Below are 19,280 nucleotides of genomic sequence, written 5' to 3' on the forward strand. Positions count from 1 at the left end.
TTTTATTTTGCAGTTATCCAGAGTCTTTGGGTGGTTCAGGCGGGGGGCGGGGCGGGGGGGGACCAGGGGGACCAGGGGAAATATATATGGAAGTGGAGATGTTGTTATGGCAACTCCAGGCTGTTTTAGGGGGAACCTCAGTAGTGTAGAGTAGGTGGGTTGTTATGGCAACAGGAGGCTGTAGCGTAGGAGGGTTGTTGTGGAATGAGTAGGCTCTCCCTCTCCTTTTTTCTCTCTCTTTCTCCCTCTCTATCATGTGTTGGAAATCCCTCCCTCCCTCTATCTCTCCTGTTGATCGGGGTGGTATAGTGTGGTCTCTCAGTGTGAGAGGTGCTCTCTACTATGCTTTTCACACACCAAGTAAGGCCTCTGTCACGCCTCCGAACATTCTCTCCCTACGTAGCCTTCAGACATAATCTGAAATGCTCTATGTATCACAGGCAGCATCAGGAGACTTCCATACAGAGCCTCCCTCCTTCAGCCATCTCATGGAACATTTTCAAGCTACCCTATCAAGGAACAGCACCATGTGCCAGTTGGCTTACTCCAGTGCCAACACAGAATTTTATAAGACACAAACATGAATTCCCTCACATTTATTCTCCATCCATATATTTGAGGAAGACATCAAAAACATCCAAGGCAGAACACATTGGCGAGGAGTGGTACCGTGGCTAACCTGCTACTTGTTGACAATCAATTGATAGTACAGTTGTGGTCGCTAAGTGACAGACATTTGGTGGTCGTGTCGACATGGAGAAAACCACGTAGACACTTCAAGCAACTTTACCCTTAGTGACAGAGATTGCCTATAACACATTCAACCCTCGTCAACTCATGTCAACTCCAACCTATTTCAGTTGAATTCAAAGTAATTTCAGCTTAATACAACCCAAATCTGTATACTGACATGCCAAATATTCTATTCCATTTCCGGAGTGTACATGAGCACTATTTCAGTGGGGATTGAGGACAAATGTAATTATTCCCTATCGTTTTTCATCCCTCTCCTCTCATGTTGTTGTGTTATTCTCCCCGGTGCCTTGATAAACTGCAGGAACCCTCTTCTTCTATCTTGTCTCTGATCTCTCTGTCTTTGTTCCCTTGTTTCATTAATGGTGTCTGTCTCTCTGTTGTTCCTGCTCTATCTCTCAATCTGTCTCCTGTTCACGTGTGCGGGCACAAACACACACACACACACACACACACACACACACACACACACAGCTGGACGATATGGACAAATCCATATCGCGATAAATTGCCTGAATTGATGTGATAATGAAAAATGGAACATTAATGTGCACCGCAGTTTTTTGTAATTATTATATTTTAAACTACTACTGGTTTGATGATTGTAGCCAACAATTGTCCCATTAACAATCACCCATATTAGAAAACGTATTTCATTTCAAACTTCAAATTTCTGTAGTATAGGCTACATATTGTAATGAATGATATACAGTGCGTTCGGAAAGTATTCAGACCACTTGACTTTTTCCACGTTACAGCTTTATTCGAAAATTGAGTAAATATTATTTTTTTCTCATCAATCTACCCACAATACCTCATAATGACAAAGCGAAAACAGGTTTTTAGAATTGTTGCAAATTTATAAAAAACATATTACAAAAATACCTTATTTACAAAAGTATTCAGATCCTTTGGTATGAGACTCCAAATTGAGCTCATGTGTATCCTGTTTCCATTGATTATCCTTGAGATGTTTCTACAACTTGATTGGAGTCTACCTGTGGTAAATTCAATAGATTGGATATGATTTGGAAAGACACACACCTGTCTATATAAGGTCCCACAGTTGACAGTGCATATCAGAGAAAAAACCAAGCCATGAGGTCGAAGGAATTGTCCTTAGAGCTCCGAGACAGGATTGTGTCGAGGCACAGATCTGGGGAAGGGTACCAAAAACTTCTGCAGCATTGAAGGTCCCCTAGAACACAGTGGCCTCGATCATTCTTAAATGGAAGAAGTTTGGAACCACCAAGACTATTCCTAGAGCTGGCCGCCAGGCCAAACTGAGCAATTGGGGGAGAAGGGCCTTGGTCAGGGAGGTGACCAAGAACCTGATGGTCACTTTGACAGAGCTCCAGAGATCCTCTTTGGAGATGGGAGAACCTTCCTGAAGGACAAAAATCTCTGCAGCACTCCACTAATCAGGCCTTTATGGTAGAGTGGTCAGACGGAAGCCACTCCTCAGTAAAAGGCACATGACAGCCCACTTGGAGCTTGCCAAAAGGCACCTAAAGGACTCTCAGACCATGAGAAACAAGATTCTCTGGTCTGATGAAACCAAGATTGAACTCTTTGGCCTGAATGCCAAGCATCACGTCTGAAGGAAACCTTGCACCATCCCTACGGTGAAGCATGGTGGTGGCAGCATCATGCTGTGGGGATGTTTTTCAGTGGCAGGGACTGGGAGACTAGTCAGGATCGAGGGAAAGATGAATAGAGCGAAGTACAGAGAGCTCCTTGATGAAAATCTGCTCCAGAGTGCTCAGGACCTCAGACTGGGGCAAAAGTTCACCTTCCAACAGGACAACGACCCTAAGCACACAGCCAAGACAATGCAGGAATGGCTTCGGGACAAATCTCTGAATGTCCTTGAGTGGCCCAGCCAAAGCCAGGACTTGAACCCGATCAAACATCTCTGGAGAGACCTGAAAATAGCTGTGCAGCGACGCTCCACTCCAACCTGACAGAGCTTGAGAGGATCTGCAGAGAAGAATGGGAGAAACTCCCCTAATTCAGGTGTGCCAAGCTTCTAGCGTCATTCCCAAGAAGACTCGAGGCTGTAATCACTGCCAAAGGTTCTTCAACAAAGTACTGAGTAAAGGGTCTGAATACTTATGTAAATGTTATATTAAATAATTTTTTTATACAGTTGCAAACATTTCAAAAAAACAGTTTTTGCTTTGTCATTATGGGGTATTGTGTGTAGATTGATGAGAAAACAAACTATTTAATCAATTTTAGAATAAGGCTGTAACGTAACAAAATGTGGAAAAAGTCAAGGGGTCTGAAAACTTTCCGAATGCACTGTAAGCAAAATGTCTGCGATAAGTGATCGGTATGGTTGGTGTTGATAATTTTAGGTTTGTCATCCCAGTTCTACACACACACACACACACACACACACACACACACACACACACACACACACACACACACACACACACACACACACACACACACACACACACACACACATACACACATACACACACACACACACACACACACACACAGACAAACATACAAGCTGTTTTTAGCATCTATGCTCAGTCATACCAGGATAACTTCAGGATAGATGGATACCACCAGGCTTGAAACCAGCCCATGTGTCATCTCCACAATAACAATGCTTAAGTGTTTCAATAGCCGTGCATCTACAAAGCACTTCCATACCAGGTGCCTGCTGCACAATGCACTCCAATACCATGCATCTTGACAAGGCCCTTGAATAGCCAAGCATATAAACCAGAGCTTTAACATACCGCACTGTATTACTGGAAAGCCTACACCCAGTCCCTACATTATACCATCCCACATTCATTTGTCCAGGCCAGCTAAAAGGATGACTGCTGCTTCTGCACATTGTGTGCTACACACTAATGTATTTACACCCTAGGGCAGAGTGTTTGTGTGTGTGTGTGTGTCTCAATCATTAGATCTAAAGCACATCACAGCCCCTGACCGGTTAGATGAGCCATTTCCTACTGAGATAATAGGACCCAAACAAGATATTAATCCAACTGACAGACATTTAGGCAGGATGTATCTTCACACACACCCTCTGGCTGCTGCTGGGACATTTCATCGTCTTCCATCCCATAATAATCCTGCTGCCTGCCGAGCCCTCTCCCCAGACAGCGTAACCAGGGTTTATTTCTGGAGATGTATAGAGTGTTTAACCAGTCCTCCCTCCCAAACCTGTCATGTCGCTCTCTTCTCTCCCGCTTTCCCTCTCTTTCTCTCTGTTCTTAACCGGCCGGGTTTGACTCTTTATGTTGTCAGTTATAGATAGTAGCTAATGCTGAAATGTGTTCTCATTCCAAATACATTGTCTGTATATTTAGAGTGTGTGATCTGGTAGACCTACAGGGAAAAGCTCCATCTGAGGCTTCACAAGGTTAGGGCGGTCACTGTGTGTTTGTGTGTGTGTTTCTGTGTGTGTTTGTGCGTGTGTGTGTTTGTGTTTGTGTAGAGAGACAGTTATACGTTTCAAGTTTTATTAGTCGGATGTACAGGATACACATGGTATACACCATCCAACAAAATGCTTACTTGCAGGTTCCTTCTGGACAATGCAACAACAATAAGAAATAATACAAGATAAGAATACGAACATAAAGTAAATGGCTCAGTAGAATGGAATAAAGATTTTAGCATAAATATAATACAGAAAGGCACAATTTATAGTACAATATTTACATGTGTTTTGGGGAAGGGGGAATCGGGGGGCAAGTGTCTAAATTGTGCAGTATTTAGCAATAATAATAAGTCTGGTAGCAGCAATTGTGGTGAGTTTGTGTGTGTCTGTGTGGGTGTGTACGTGAGTGAGTGCATGTGTGCTGAAGTGCGAAGAGTCAAGGCAGGTGGTCAGTCCAGTTCAAATGTTCAGTAGTCTGATGGCTTGTAGATAGAAACTGTCTCTGAGCCTGTTGGTATCAGACCTCATGCGCCGATACGTCTGCCTGATGGTAAGGCAGTGAACAGCTTGTGTGTGGGGTCCATGAGGGAGGGAGGGCTAGGGAGGGGGAGGGAGGGAGAGCGAGAGAGGGAGGGAGAGCGAGAGAGGGAGGGAGAGCGAGAGAGGGAGGGAGGGAGGGAGGGAGGGAGGGAGGGAGGGAGGGAGGGAGGGAGAGAGGGGTTCTGTATGTGTGAGAGGGTTATGCTATACGCTAGGGGAAGGTGTCAGCGCATAGGGCTGATGTAATAGAAATATAACAACAACAATGTCATATAGCAAATGCTTTAATCTAAAGCCACTTAAAGTTGACATATGTAAATATAGTATATGTGGGAATGAAAGCCACAACTTTGATCCATGTGCTAACCAAACAATGTGCTCCAACTCTAATCCATCATATGCCACTGAACCACTGACGTGACACTGAACCACTGACGGGACACTGAACCACTGACGGAACACTGAACCACTGACGGAACACTGAACCTCTGACGGAACACTGAACCACTGACGGGACACTGAACCACTGACGTGACACTCAGTTCTCTTCTTCTTTCTCTCCTCCTGCAGTCATCCCCGACTCCCTCACCGTCACCGCGCCGCCACAGACCCTCTCCCAGGTGGAGGGTGACACGCTCCAGCTCAGCTGTGAGGTTTCCCGGGCGACGGAGCAGCACACACACCTGTCTGTGGGTTGGTACCTGCGTTCCCCTGAAGACGCTTCCGCCCCACCCCTGGAGATCCTCACCCTGTCCCGGGACTTTGTCCTCCGTGCCGGCGGGCCTTACAAACAGAGGATGACCTCAGGAGACCTGAGGCTGGATAAGACCAGCGCTACATCCTACAGGCTGACCATCCACCGGCTGCAGCCTGCTGACCAGGGTCTGCTCTACTGCCAGGCTGCAGAGTGGATCCAGGACCCCGACCACAGCTGGTTCGCTATGACCCGCAAGCAGGCCGACAAGACCCAGCTACGTATACAGCCCACTGGTGAGTAGGGGGAGATGGGAGTGGAGATGTGTGTGTGTGTGTGTGTGTGTGTGTGTGTGTAAGGTTGTGACTCGTCACACACACACATACTCTCCGAGGGCTGATCAGTATCTCTCACTAAGCTCATTAGAGCACTAAGTAGGGCTTACCAAACCTCTACAGACTGCCCTTATCAGTGTATACGTGCATCATGCATGTGTTGACTGGCATACAGGAAACACAAAGCTGGACTGTTACAAGGGTCAGAGATCGCACAGGGTCAGAAATCAGGAAGTACACACACCCTGACAATAATGGAGTGTTTCATGCTGACGTGATAGTAGTACGTCATCTCATTAGGCTTCCTGTGACCTTGAAGTCAGAGGCGAAATGTCATTTATATTCCTCACTGTTCCCCCTCTGTATCCTACAGTGAAACACTCCCTTTGTGTCTGGGCTAGTCTACTGTATATGAGACATACTGCTCTGTTTGTGACGAGAGTTAAATCTCTCAGCCATCCACAGTTATACTGGGGAAATTCCCCCAGAGATCAGAGGGAGTGAGAGAGGAGGAGAAAAGCGGAGAGAGAGAGAGAGGAGGGGGGCAGGCGAGAGAGCGAGACAGAGCAAAGAGATTCTGCTTCTTATGATATTATAATTAGCTGTCGACCTCTAACCCAGCAGACAGGGCACAAGAACAGAGTCTGAGCTACACACGCACTGTACGATCCTTGTGAGGACTTCTGGTCCCCACAAGGATAGGAAAATCCCCCAAAACACACACACACACATTAAATACAGGGCCAATGTACAGTACAATACTGTCTTTCTCCAGATCCAGGAACACTATACCAGTAGATAATGCAAAATTTTTTTTTTTTTTTTAAGAATGACAGTGGAATTATTAATTGATTGTTAATGGCGCCACAGATCGTGATCAGAGGATGTTCGATAGGAAGATTATGTCTCTCAGAAGAGCAATAAGTCAGCCAGGAGAGGCACATAGAGCTCTGCTTCTTACACCCACTCTCTTCTCTCTCTTTTCTCTCTTCTGTCTCTCTCTTTTATAATCTATAATGGATGGGAGTATTGTAGCGTGACAAACGGAGTAGAGCAGGGCGTTTGTGTGCATGTATGTGTCTACTGATTATGTGTGTGTGTGTACACCTGCTTGTGTGTGTGTGAGGCTCTTTCATTAGGCTGTGTGTATTGAAGGGAGAGAGAGAGGACCCTGAGACAGCCCCATCACTGGCTAATCACACATAGACAGAGAGGAGAGAGGCTAGACAAGGACAGAATCCTAATGGACCTCTTCTTCGCTTTCCATCTCTCTCTCTCCCTTACTTTATCGTTCTCTCCCTTTCTTGTCATATCTCTCCCTCTACACATCTCTCTCTAAACCGCTCTCTCTTTTTGATGTTTTTTCACTCTCTTCTTGTTCTCTGCTCTCTCTTCTTGCCTTTTTCTGTTTTCATACCCTCTCTTTCTCCCTTTAACGTTTCATCCCACACCTCTCTCCCTTGCGCCCTTTTATCTTTTCCCAACTCTCTCGCTTTCTAACTCCCGCTTTTAAAATATCTCTCTACCTGTTTTCTGCAGTTTCCTACTCTCTCGCTGCATCTGATTTGGCTATGTTTCTTTTCACGTTTAATTGATTACAAAAGTTGACAGGTGCATGTCTCCACTTTCAGTTCCTCTCTTCCTCCGTGTCTCTCACCTCTCAGTATTGCTCGGGCACAGTTCAGGGTAGTATTCATTAAGACACATCATAGCAAAAAGTTTCAAAACGTTGTGCAATGGAAAACGTAAACAAGCATTTCCTATTGGACAAGTTGAGATGGTACCTCCCCATTTTCATCCGTTTGCTTCAGTTTGGTGTGCCTAGTGAATACGACCCAGTTTCCCATGGCCATGTTTGTTGTTGAACTCTAAGTTGAGGCAGTGTCCTTGTAAAGCAGGTCACAGCTCCATGAATTTAGATCCAGACAGGAATACAGTCAGCCCAGCTCTGATGTCACAATGCAATATCCTGCCGCTTCATTGGTCAATGAGGGACAGACCGTCACTGGTCTTTGTTCTGGGATCTGCTTTCCGCTCTGTTAGTGATGACCTGTGTGTGTCTGTCTGTCTGTGTGTGTGTGTGAGTGTGCTTGTATCTTTCCAGTTAGTGCCAGACTGTTAGCTATTAGGCTCATTGTTATTTTAGAGACTGTGTGTGTGTGTGTACATGTAAACATTCATCCCCCTCCCCTCTTCAAATGGCAGGCTTTGAACTTTTCCACGACTGTGTTTTCTCAGGAAGTCTGTTTAAAGTCTTTATAATTACAGCCAGTGGCTAGCACCTCACTGATTGAGCCAGGCAGAGTGGAGAGGAGCAGAGAAGGAGAGGGATGCAGACAGCATACCGCTGCTCGTCATGTTGAAATTAATACTGTCAATAAAACGCTGGTGCCACCGTGTGCAGAGTCCATCTGTAATTGGGAGCCTGGTCAAAGAGGTGTAGGCAGCAAAGGCTGCGCTGACAATGTTTGCTCGGGCTCCTCTCCTCTCTCTTCTGTCAGGAAGAGCGAAGGAGATGAGCGAAGGAGATGAGCGAAGGAGACGAGCAGAGCGGCGAGGCTTTTTTCGTCTGCTGTAGAGAATCTTAATTAGCTGTGTTTTTGTGTTGGAGGTGAAACCAAGGGGAGAGGAGGAGGCTGAAGGTGCTGTGCTTTACTGTGGGCATAGCTGACTCCTCCCTCTCTTTCTCTTTCTGATCCTCCTTCTCTCGCTGTCTCCGCCCCCAATGTGACAAGCAGTAGACATTAAAGAATAGGATGTGTTAGTGTGATGCATTTTAATTTAATGTGCTCGTATTTAAAGCAGGTCTCTATCCCGAGCAGCTAGTCAAGCTGTCATGCATTATATGAGGATAAGGGAACATGTGATATGCAACAGCTAAATCAGAGTTGATGACTTCTTCCCTCTCTCTGTCCTTCTGTCTTTGGGAGAGACTGGCAGAGCTGAAACCATACTGATGGTAAATGTTAAAAATGCCAATTTTCTCTTATCCCTCTCCCCTTTCCTCCCCCCAGATCAGGAAGTCAGCATCCAGGGGGAAATGAACATCCTCTTGATTAGGGACTGGAGTGTGAAGATGTGAAGGAGGAGGAGCTAAATTCTGCCTCAACTCTGCTTTCTAACTCATTCTCTCTCTCTCTCTCTCTCTCTCTCTCTCTCTCTCTCTCTCTCTCTCTCTCTCTCTCTCTCTCTCTCTCTCTCTCTCTCTCTCTCGCTCTCGCTCTCGCTCTCGCTCTCTCTCTCCCCCCCTCTCCCCCAGATCGGGACTTCTCTATCCAGGTGAGCACGGAGCGGCGGTCCTTCACGGCGGGCGAGCCGCTGGAGCTGCGCTGCACCATCGATGCCCAGAGCGTGCCCGAGCGCTTCTTCTCGGTGTCGTGGGTGTTCAGCAGCTCGTCGGTTGCTGTGATAGGGCCCAGCGCTGTGCCCGTCCTGGGACCCGACTACGTGGCGCGCGAGGCAGCCGGTCACATGACTGTGCGCAAGGAGAGCCCTGCCGTGCACCTGCTGAAGTTGCAGCGCCTCCGACCAGAGGATGCTGGGAAATACATCTGTAGAGTCATGGAGAGGGAGAAGACACCCACCGGGGACTTTATAGACCGGAGCAAGAGATCACGCAACGTCCAGATCACTGTGCAGCCCATCAGTGAGTATCAACACGGCACGCTATTGGCTCCTGTGTTAGTAAAAGGCCACTCATTGGCCCCTTGTTCAGTTAAACCAGGGATTCCCAAACTTTTTCACTCGGGGCCCCCCTTCCAGCATTGGTGAACATCCCACGTCCACCCTGCGTGCGCGCCAAATCTATTTCTATGGGCACAAGCAGTGTTCATGTCACAAACTGTTCACACCCCTCTTGTTGGTGGAGAGAATTTTGCAGGTTTAAAGCTTATTTCCTGCAATTCTACACATTTTGTCATGGGGTACAAAGAACATTTTGCAGTTTTAAAACTAATTGTCTTGCAATTCTATACATTTTACCATGTCTAATGTGTATTCATGTGATATTTTTGTGATCTAAAAATTACAACAATATCTAAGGGCTAAAAAACGGGAAAAAAATGTTTTGGCTGACATGGGCTAGTTGATCTGGACATTTCTGACAAGTTATAAATAGCTCTCTAAGGTATGCAATGACTAACATGACAAGAGGAACTGATGATGCACTACCTAATTTCGAATTTACACCTAGCATTCTACTATTACAAACGTTCAAGAGTAAGTTTAAAGCTGCGCCCCCGCACCCCCATGCCGACCATGGGGGACGCGCCCCACAGTTTGGGAACCACTGAGTTAAACAACATCTGATTGGCCCTTTGATAGTAGTATGCTTTTCTAATGATATACATTATGTATTCTCCCAGAGCGGAGGTCAGATACATCTCTTCCAGAGAACAGTAGAGCCTCTATTGTGGACCGTGAGTCTCACTGAGAATAAAGCCACTCTTTATTCCACCATTATTTTCTATAGGGCTGGGAATTGCCTGGGACCTCACGATATGATACTATCATGATACTTGGGTGCCGATACGATATGTATTGTGATTCTCGCGATTCGATACTGCGATATTATTGCTATTATCACTATTTAAAAAGAAGATGGAGAACAAGCTATAAAAGGAAAAATACTGGAGTTTGGGTGCAGGTACAGCTGACTAGCGCTAGATAACACTACCTAGCAATTCAAATATTATTCGTACTTGGAGTCAAAGTATCAATATAATATAGTCCAAAATAATATTGTGATATGTAACTGTATCGACTTTTCCCCCGTCACTCATTTTCTGTCTGAGTGGATTGCTAAATATTGGTAATGCAGTATTATGGTCCTTCACATTTCCTCAGCTCAGGGCTCCGTGCGAGTGCTGCTAGTTTGGATAATGGAGAGAGCTGGAGAGGAGGATGCAGGAGGCTGAGCTAACAGCCGTGAAATGAGAGTGTGAAGAAGGAGAGAGGGAGAGAATGGGGCCTAGCTCTCCAGGGCCCACTAATGGATCCCTGGGCTAAATTAATGTGTTCTGCTGGAGCTGAGTGACTAGAGGCATGCTGGAACACTGGGAGGCGATATGAAGCCTAATCTAGCTAATACAACCCTTCCAAAACCTTCAGTGCCCAATGTTCTCATCCTCTCTCTTTCTCTTTCTATCCTGATGTATCCTCTCTGTCTTCTAGTTTAGTGGCTCCCCTTCGGTCTGCAACTCTATAGCCCCTCTACAGCACCCTCCTCTCTATCCCTCACTCTCTCTTTCTAAGGGCTGGTGTTGAATGCTAAAGTCAGCTGTTACCAGCATTAAAACACAATAACAACCCACCCCATCTCACCCTAAATATGCCATCATCCACCACCTGCACCCAACCATCCTGACCTTACCCAAACACCCCCCACTTCACCCCACTCCCGAACAAACTGTCCCAAAACAAAGCCCCCCTGGCCCCCACATGGCCCCAGTAATCCCCAGGGATTCTCCCTAATGGAACCTTTTGTTTCCCTAACAAATAGGTTTAATGTTCTATAAAAGCATTTTATGGAGTTTCTTTTGCAGTTTAATAACCATGGTTACAGCAGGGAGGGAGGTCTTAATGGAGAGTGGAGCAGGTAGAGGGGTAGAAGGGTAAGGGTATGGGGTCAGGGTGACTCCCCTGTATGGGATCAGGGTAACTCCCCCCGTATGGGGTCAGGGTAACCCCCCCAACCCACCCACCTCTTTTACCACCCCTTGTATCTGGACCCATTAGCAGCGGTGATGGGGGGAGTATGGGTTAGAGAAGGTTGAGAGCAGGAGGGTGGGCAGAGGGAAGAGAGAGATGTAAACAGTGCTGACAAATCAGTCCTGATGAATGAGTTTACCTTGGGCAGGGGGAGGGGTCTTGACGCGCTGCTATGAATTACAAACACACAGAGAAAGGGAAAGCGGGAGCGAGAGACGGGCAGTAGAGAGGAAGACACACAGAGAGAGAGAAAAGGAAGGGACTGAGAGAGAGAGAGGAGTGAAGAGAAAGAAGGATAGAAACACACAGAGAAGAGATGGATATATACAGTGGGGGAAAAAAGTATTTAGTCAGCCACCAATTGTGCAAGTTCTCCCACTTAAAAAGATGAGAGAGGCCTGTAATTTTCATCATAGGTACACGTCAACTATGACAGACAAAATGAGGAAAAAAAATCCAGAAAATCACATTGTAGGATTTTTTATGAATTTATTTGCAAATTATGGTGGAAAATAAGTATTTGGTCAATAACAAAAGTTTCTCAATACTTTGTTATATACCCTTTGTTGGCAATGACACAGGTCAAACGTTTTCTGTAAGTCTTCACAAGGTTTTCACACACTGTTGCTGGTATTTTGGCCCATTCCTCCATGCAGATCTCCTCTAGAGCAGTGATGTTTTGGGGCTGTCGCTGGGCAACACGGACTTTCAACTCCCTCCAAAGATTTTCTATGGGGTTGAGATCTGGAGACTCCAGGACCTTGAAATGCTTCTTACGAAGCCACTCCTTCGTTGCCCGGGCGGTGTGTTTGGGATCATTGTCATGCTGAAAGACCCAGCCACGTTTCATCTTCAATGCCCTTGCTGATGGAAGGAGGTTTTCACTCAAAATCTCACGATACATGGCCCCATTCATTCTTTCCTTTACACGGATCAGTCGTCCTGGTCCCTTTGCAGAAAAACAGCCCCAAAGTATAATGTTTTCACTCCCATGCTTCACAGTAGGTATGGTGTTCTTTGGATGCAACTCAGCATTCTTTGTCCTCCAAACACGACGAGTTGAGTTTTTACCAAAAAGTTATATTTTGGTTTCATCTGACCATATGACATCCTCCCAATCCTCTTCTGGATGCACTCTAGCAAACTTCAGACGGGCCTGGACATGTACTGGCTTAAGCAGGGGGACACGTCTATCACTGCAGGATTTGAGTCCCTGGCGGCGTAGTGTGTTACTGATGGTAGGCTTTGTTACTTTGGTCCCAGCTCTCTGCAGGTCATTCACTAGGTCCCCCCCGTGTGGTTCTGGGATTTTTGCTCACCGTTCTTGTGATCATTTTGACCCCCACGGAGTGAGATCTTGCGTGAAGCCCCCAGATCGAGGGAGATTATCAGTGGTCTTGTATGTCTTCCATTTCCTAATAATTGCTCCCACAGTTGATTTCTTCAAACCAAGCTGCTTACCTATTGCAGATTCAGTCTTCCCAGCCTGGTGCAGGTCTACAATTTTGTTTCTGGTGTCCTTTGACAGCTCTTTGGTCTTGGCCATAGTGGAGTTTGGAGTGTGACTGTTTGAGGTTGTGGACAGGTGTCTTTTATACTGATAACAAGTTCAAACAGGTGCCATTAATACAGGTAACGAGTGGAGGACAGAGGAGCCTCTTAAAGAAGAAGTTACAGGTCTGTGAGAGCCAGAAATCTTGCTTGTTTGTAGGTGACCAAATACTTATTTTCCACCATAATTTGCAAATAAATTCATTAAAAATCCTACAATGTGATTTTCTGGATTTTTTTCCCTCCATTTGTCTGTCATAGTTGACGTGTACCTATGATGAAAATTACAGGCCTCTCTCATCTTTTTAAGTGGGAGAACTTGCACAATTGGTGGCTGACTAAATACTTTTTTTCCCCACTGTAAATAGAGAGAGAACTGAGAGAGGAGAAAGAGAAAAACAGGCAGGTTTGAAGAGGAGAGAAGCTGCCCTCTGCCTGCCTAACCATGTGTGATGTTCATACACATCTACATTGACACTAAGAGCTGAGAGACAGAGAGAACGTATCATGTATTTAACACAGGGAAAAGCTGGGGTGAAATTGAAAGATGGAGAAAAAGAGACAGGGATGGAGGCCTTCCATTTGTTCATGTAAGTGTGAAAGGCTGCTTCATTCTGTATTCACCCAGGGCTGGGGCTTGTTAGGAGGAGTGGTTAGCTCCCAGGAAGGCTGCTTCATTCTGTATTCACCCAGGGCTGGGGCTTGTTAGGAGGAGTGGTTAGCTCCCAGGAAGGCTGCTTCATTCTGTATTCACCCAGGGCTGGGGCTTGTTAGGAGGAGTGGTTAGCTCCCAGGAAGGCTGCTTCATTCTGTATTCACCCAGGGCTGGGGCTTGTTAGGAGGAGTGGTTAGCTCCCAGGAAGGCTGCTTAATTTTGTATTCACCCAGGGCTGGGGCTTGTTAGGAGGAGTGGTTAGCTCCCAGGAAGGCTGCTTCATTCTGTATTCACCCAGGGCTGGGGCTTGTTAGGAGGAGTGGTTAGCTCCAAGGATGGCTGCTTCATTCTGTATTCACCCAGGGCTGGGGCTTGTTAGGAGGAGTGGTTAGCTCCCAGGAAGGCTGCTTCATACTGTATTCACCCAGGGCTGGGGCTTGTTAGGAGGAGTGGTTAGCTCCAAGGATGGCTGCTTCATTCTGTTTTCACCCAGGGCTGGGGCTTGTTAGGAGGAGTGGTTAGCTCCCAGGAAGGCTGCTTCATTCTGTATTCACCCAGGACTGGGGCTTGTTAGGAGGGGTGGTTAGCTCCCAGGAAGAATGCTTCATTCTGTTTTCACCCAGGTCTGGGGCTTGTTAGTAGGAGTGGTTAGCTCCCAGGAAGGCTGCTTCATTCTGTATTCACCCAGGGCTGGGGCTTGTTAGGAGGAGTGGTTAGCTCCCAGGAAGGCTGCTTCATACTGTATTCACCCAGGGCTGGGGCTTGTTAGGAGGAGTGGTTAGCTCCAAGGATGGCTGCTTCATTCTGTTTTCACCCAGGGCTGGGGCTTGTTAGGAGGAGTGGTTAGCTCCCAGGAAGGCTGCTTCATTCTGTATTCACCCAGGACTGGGGCTTGTTAGGAGGGGTGGTTAGCTCCCAGGAAGAATGCTTCATTCTGTTTTCACCCAGGTCTGGGGCTTGTTAGTAGGAGTGGTTAGCTCCCAGGAAGGCTGCTTCATTCTGTATTCTCCCTGGCCTGGGGCTTGTTAAGAGGGGTGGTTAGCTCCCAGTCAACCCCTCATACTCTGACGGCAGAGAGAACGAGATGGAGGGAACAAGGGAGAGAGAGAGAAAGAGAGCGGGAAATAAAGGGGGTGTTGGGGCCGGGCAGCACTCTGCCAGGCTCTGCAGTGTGTGAAAGGCGCTGAAGTGGTGCGAGAAGGAAAGAGAGGGTCTGTTTTAAAGCACAGGGGATGGGCAGCTGAAGACTTTTATCCTTCAGCACTTTCTTCTGAGGAGGAATTTCTCAGATGCTGAGCCGTGTGGTTTCAGGCCCAGCTCCTAAGCCTTGGGTGGACCGGGGTAACGCCGTTACATTAGGTGGCAGAAGTCCACCCCCACGCATCAGTCCACTGGGGTCTTTGTGTGTCTGACAGTTACTCTCTCTCTTTCTCTCAGGTGCCCCTAGGCCAGAGTCGAGTGATCATCTCCACAGACACACAGGCTGCTGTGACATAAATACAGTACATGCATAGGCTAGTCAGTAGTATATTCCAGTCACTGGTAGACACGATACTGCCCGTGGTTCTTTTTGTCCTATATGAATTTTTCAACATGTGAAGCCTGGTTCTAGTATTTGATTATTTTAATTTAAAGCCCTGTCAAAATGTCATATTGGAGAGGTTTTGGTCAATTTTGACTTATTTTGTATTTGTTCTCTCTCACTCCGTCTCCCTCTCCCTCTACCACATCCCTCCCTCTCTATACTCTCCCTCTCTGAACTATCTCTCTCTCCCCACTCCTCTCTCCCTCCACCAGAGAGTAACATCACAGTGTCTTTGTCCAGTAACTTGTCAGAGGTCCAGGAGGGGGACGTGGTTCAGCTGACCTGCTCCATCCACTCCACCACGGGTCCTCTCTCTGTGGCCTGGCAGTGGAGTGAGAAGCAGGGCTCCACCCCTCCCCAGGACCTGGTCTCCGTAGACCGCGACGGGACCATCCGACCAGGCCCTGGGTACCGTGAGCGCTCCAGCTACGGGGAGATCCGGGTAGAGAGGGTACGAGAGGACATCTATACCCTGTCCCTATACAACGCCCTGCCTGGGGATGAGGGGCTGTACCGGTGCACGGCCACAGAGTGGGTGGAAGCCGGGACAGAGCCGGAGCAGAGCTGGGAGAAGATAGGAGAGAAATCAGCCACCAAGGCCATCACTGTTAAGACCGTGGGTGAGTGTGTGTAGCAGGGACTCATGACTCAGGAAGACATACATACATACATACATACATACATACATACATACATACATACATACACACACACGGGACCCTGACACACACACAGAGTATATAAAGGGAAAGGGGGATACCTAGTCAGTTGTACAACTGAATGGATTCAACTGAAATGTGTCTTCCACATTTAACCCAACCCCTCTGAATCAGAGAGGTGCGGGGGGCTGGCTTAATCAACATCCACGTCATCGGCGCCCAGGGAACAGGGGGTTAACTGCCTTTCTCGGGCAGAACGACAGATTTTAACCTTGTCAGCTCACACACACATACAGTATACCCACACACACACACATCAAGGTCATCTCTGTCACGACAAGTTGTAAACTTATGCAACAGGAGAACACACACATGTCTCCCGAGTGGCACAGTGGTCTAAGGCACTGCATAGCTGTGCCACTAGAGATCCTGGTTCGAATCCAGGCTCTGTCGTAGCCGGCCGCAACCGGGAGACCAATGGGGCGGCGCACAATTGGCCCAGCGTCGTCCAGGGTAGGGGAGGGAATGGCCGGCAGGGAGGTAGCTCAGTTGTTAGAGCATGGCGTTTGCAACGCCAGAGTTGTGGGTTCGATTCCCACGGGGGGCCAGTATAAAAAATATATATAAAAAAAATGTATGCACTAACTGTAAGTCGCTCTGGATAAGAGTGTCTGCTAAATGACGTAAATGTAAAATATACACACATCAAGAGCATCGCTGTGAAGACATTTCTTGAGCACCAAAATGCACATACACACACACACACATGTCCAGTCCTTCCATGTGTAGACAGGTGGTAAGCGTGTGCAGGGGGATGTCAGGAACACAAAGAGAGCAGTCATTTTCATACCTGTTGTAAGAGATTGTGATGAATAGCTCACTGAGAGGCTGGTGTGGGCTGGAAAATAAAGCATGCTTTATTCATGCAGTGCCAAGGGGTATGTGCCACTACAACACACACACACACACACACACCATTCTGACTTCAGATGTAGTTTTTATATTTCATGATATTATAGACACAACACACACAATCTTGACTTGAGACAAACACTCACACTACTTGCGTACACGCAGATTATCTAGAATTATTAAAATGGAAATGTGTTTAGCAGTGGGCAGGCTTTCCTCTGTCAGTGAGTTAAGCTGAACATCCCTGGTACAGGCTGACTGAGAGAGGCACTGGTGCGGCGCACTGACTGAGGCGTTGGGGAACCAAGGGCTCAGTGCACAGTCGCGCGCACACACACCACACACACACACACACACACACACACACACAGCAAGAGAAGGGATTAGTCCCTGCAGCAGAATATCGTGGTGCTGTGGAGGGAGAGAAAATATGTCAGCTTTTTAATTGGACATTTGTTGTGTTTTAGCAACAACTGATCAATTACAGGTAACTGCCAAAATAAAGGAAACACCAACATAAAGTGTCTTAATAGGGCATTGGGCCACCACTAGCCGCCAGAACAGCTTCAATGTGCCTTGTCATAGATTCTACAAGTGTCTGGAACTCTATTGGACGGATGCAACACCATTCTTCCACAATAAATTCCATAATTTGGTGTTTTGTTGATGGTGGTGGAAAACACCGTATCAGGTGCCGCTCCAGAATCTCCCATAAGTGTTCATTTGGGTTGAGATCTGGTGACTGAGACACACACACCCTATGCTCCTTTGAGACCCTTCTTTTAAAGTCACATATCTCTTCTTCTATAGCCGTGGTAACCAAATTAATGGGCAACTGGGCATTTTTATACATGACCCTAAGCATGATGGGATGTTAATTACTTAATATGCTCAAGAACCACACATGTGGAAGCACCTGCTTTCAGTATACTTTGTATCCCTCATTTACTCAAGTGTTTCCATTATTTTGGCAGTTACCTGTATGTAGATTATGTAGATGCTTGTTTTTTTATTGTTCTTACACGTTTTTATTTTATTTGTGTGTACAGTATGTGTGTCAGTTTCCCTGTGTGTGTCTGTATCATGTGTTTGTGCGCGCGTGCTTGTGTCTTCAAGATGTGTAGCATCTGCTTGCCTCAGTCTCTACTGAAGTCTCCTCTGTAGAGCAGTGACAGTCGGCCAAGGTATAAATAGGCCCGCACTCTTTTCCTCTGTTCCTCCTCTCCTCTATTCTCTCTCTTCTCCTTTAATCTGTTCCTCCTTCTGTTCTTCCATTCCCCTTTTTCACAATGCGTCTTTTTCCAAGTTGGCTGTCTGTCCTGTGGGGATTAGTGTCCTCAGGGGTTTGACAGAGAGGTGATGCGTTGCCATGGTGAAGGTGTTCATTTGGTAGTCAGGGGATCCTGGTAGCTGATTGGCTGAAGAGCCCCCAGGAGTGATTTGGTTGGCAGGTCTGTGATGATGACAAGCCCAGGCTCTTAGACCTAACACATACACACACATTAGCAAACACACACGCATGCGCACATGCACACATATGATAGGCATATACTTACAGTCGACTCACGGCGATGTATACATAGGAAAGGGCATATTAAGGTAATATAATAGGAAAGGAATGATCAGTTTGAACTTGTCTCTCCCGTCACAGAGGCAGACAGACCGACAGTGAGGGATGGAAGAAGACAGAGAGAGGGAGGGAAGGGCTGAATGAGAGATGGAGGGAGAGCGAGAGGAGAGTTATTGTCTAATGTAGAATTATGGGCTGCGGCTGCTGTCCCAGCAGTAGCCAACAGTCTGGACATAAAACCATTGATTACACACCCTGAAGGACACTATGGACAACTCACTGCCAGGGGAGAGGGATGAGGAGAGGAGGGAGGGAGCAAGGGAGGAGGGAGAGATGACAAGTGAATAATGGAGAAATCTGCACAATCTGAGTTCATCACGAAGGAGGTCTTTCTCTCACGCTCACCGCTTCTCTCTCAATTCAATTCAATGTCAATTTAAGGGGCTTTATTGGCATGGGAAACATATGTTTACATTGCCAAAGCAAGTGAAATAGATAATAAAAAAAAAGTGAAATAACAATAAAAAAATTACAGTAAACATTACACTCACACTGTCTCTCTCTCTCTGAAATACATGTATGTGAGGGCAGTAAGATACTGAAATGGGTTGATATCAGTAAGAATTACAGACTAGAATGGAGGATATTACAGAGGGATATCTGATAGAACTGTGGAGTGAAGTATACTGTACCAGGGAATCTCTCCCTCCTCCTCTTTCTCAACTCTCTAAGTGGTGTAGTGTAGGTCTATGTTGGCCCTATTATCTGGACCAGGGTGACTGTTGTTATCTTAATGAGGAAGGTTTGGATTGGCTAGAGAAAGAAGCAGATCGAACATCAGCTCTTAGAGCAAATCTCTCCCTGGAGCCTTCTCTGGTGGTGCATCACCATTAGTTTTG

General features: G+C 46.7%; 1 protein-coding gene across 1 annotated transcript in view; it reads left to right on the top strand.

Moving 5' to 3' along the window:
• Positions 1–19,280, top strand: part of LOC121571662 (immunoglobulin superfamily member 3) — a 91,703-nt gene that overhangs the window by 43,421 nt on the left and 29,002 nt on the right. Inside the window, exons 3-5 of the mRNA XM_041883255.2 lie at positions 5,282–5,701; positions 9,000–9,386; positions 15,453–15,860. Of these exons, the coding sequence (XP_041739189.1) occupies positions 5,282–5,701; positions 9,000–9,386; positions 15,453–15,860 (1,215 nt within the window). The remainder of the gene's footprint in view (positions 1–5,281; positions 5,702–8,999; positions 9,387–15,452; positions 15,861–19,280) is intronic.

This window comes from Coregonus clupeaformis, chromosome 40, assembly GCF_020615455.1.
Source record: "Coregonus clupeaformis isolate EN_2021a chromosome 40, ASM2061545v1, whole genome shotgun sequence".
NCBI classification, from domain to species: domain Eukaryota; kingdom Metazoa; phylum Chordata; class Actinopteri; order Salmoniformes; family Salmonidae; genus Coregonus; species Coregonus clupeaformis.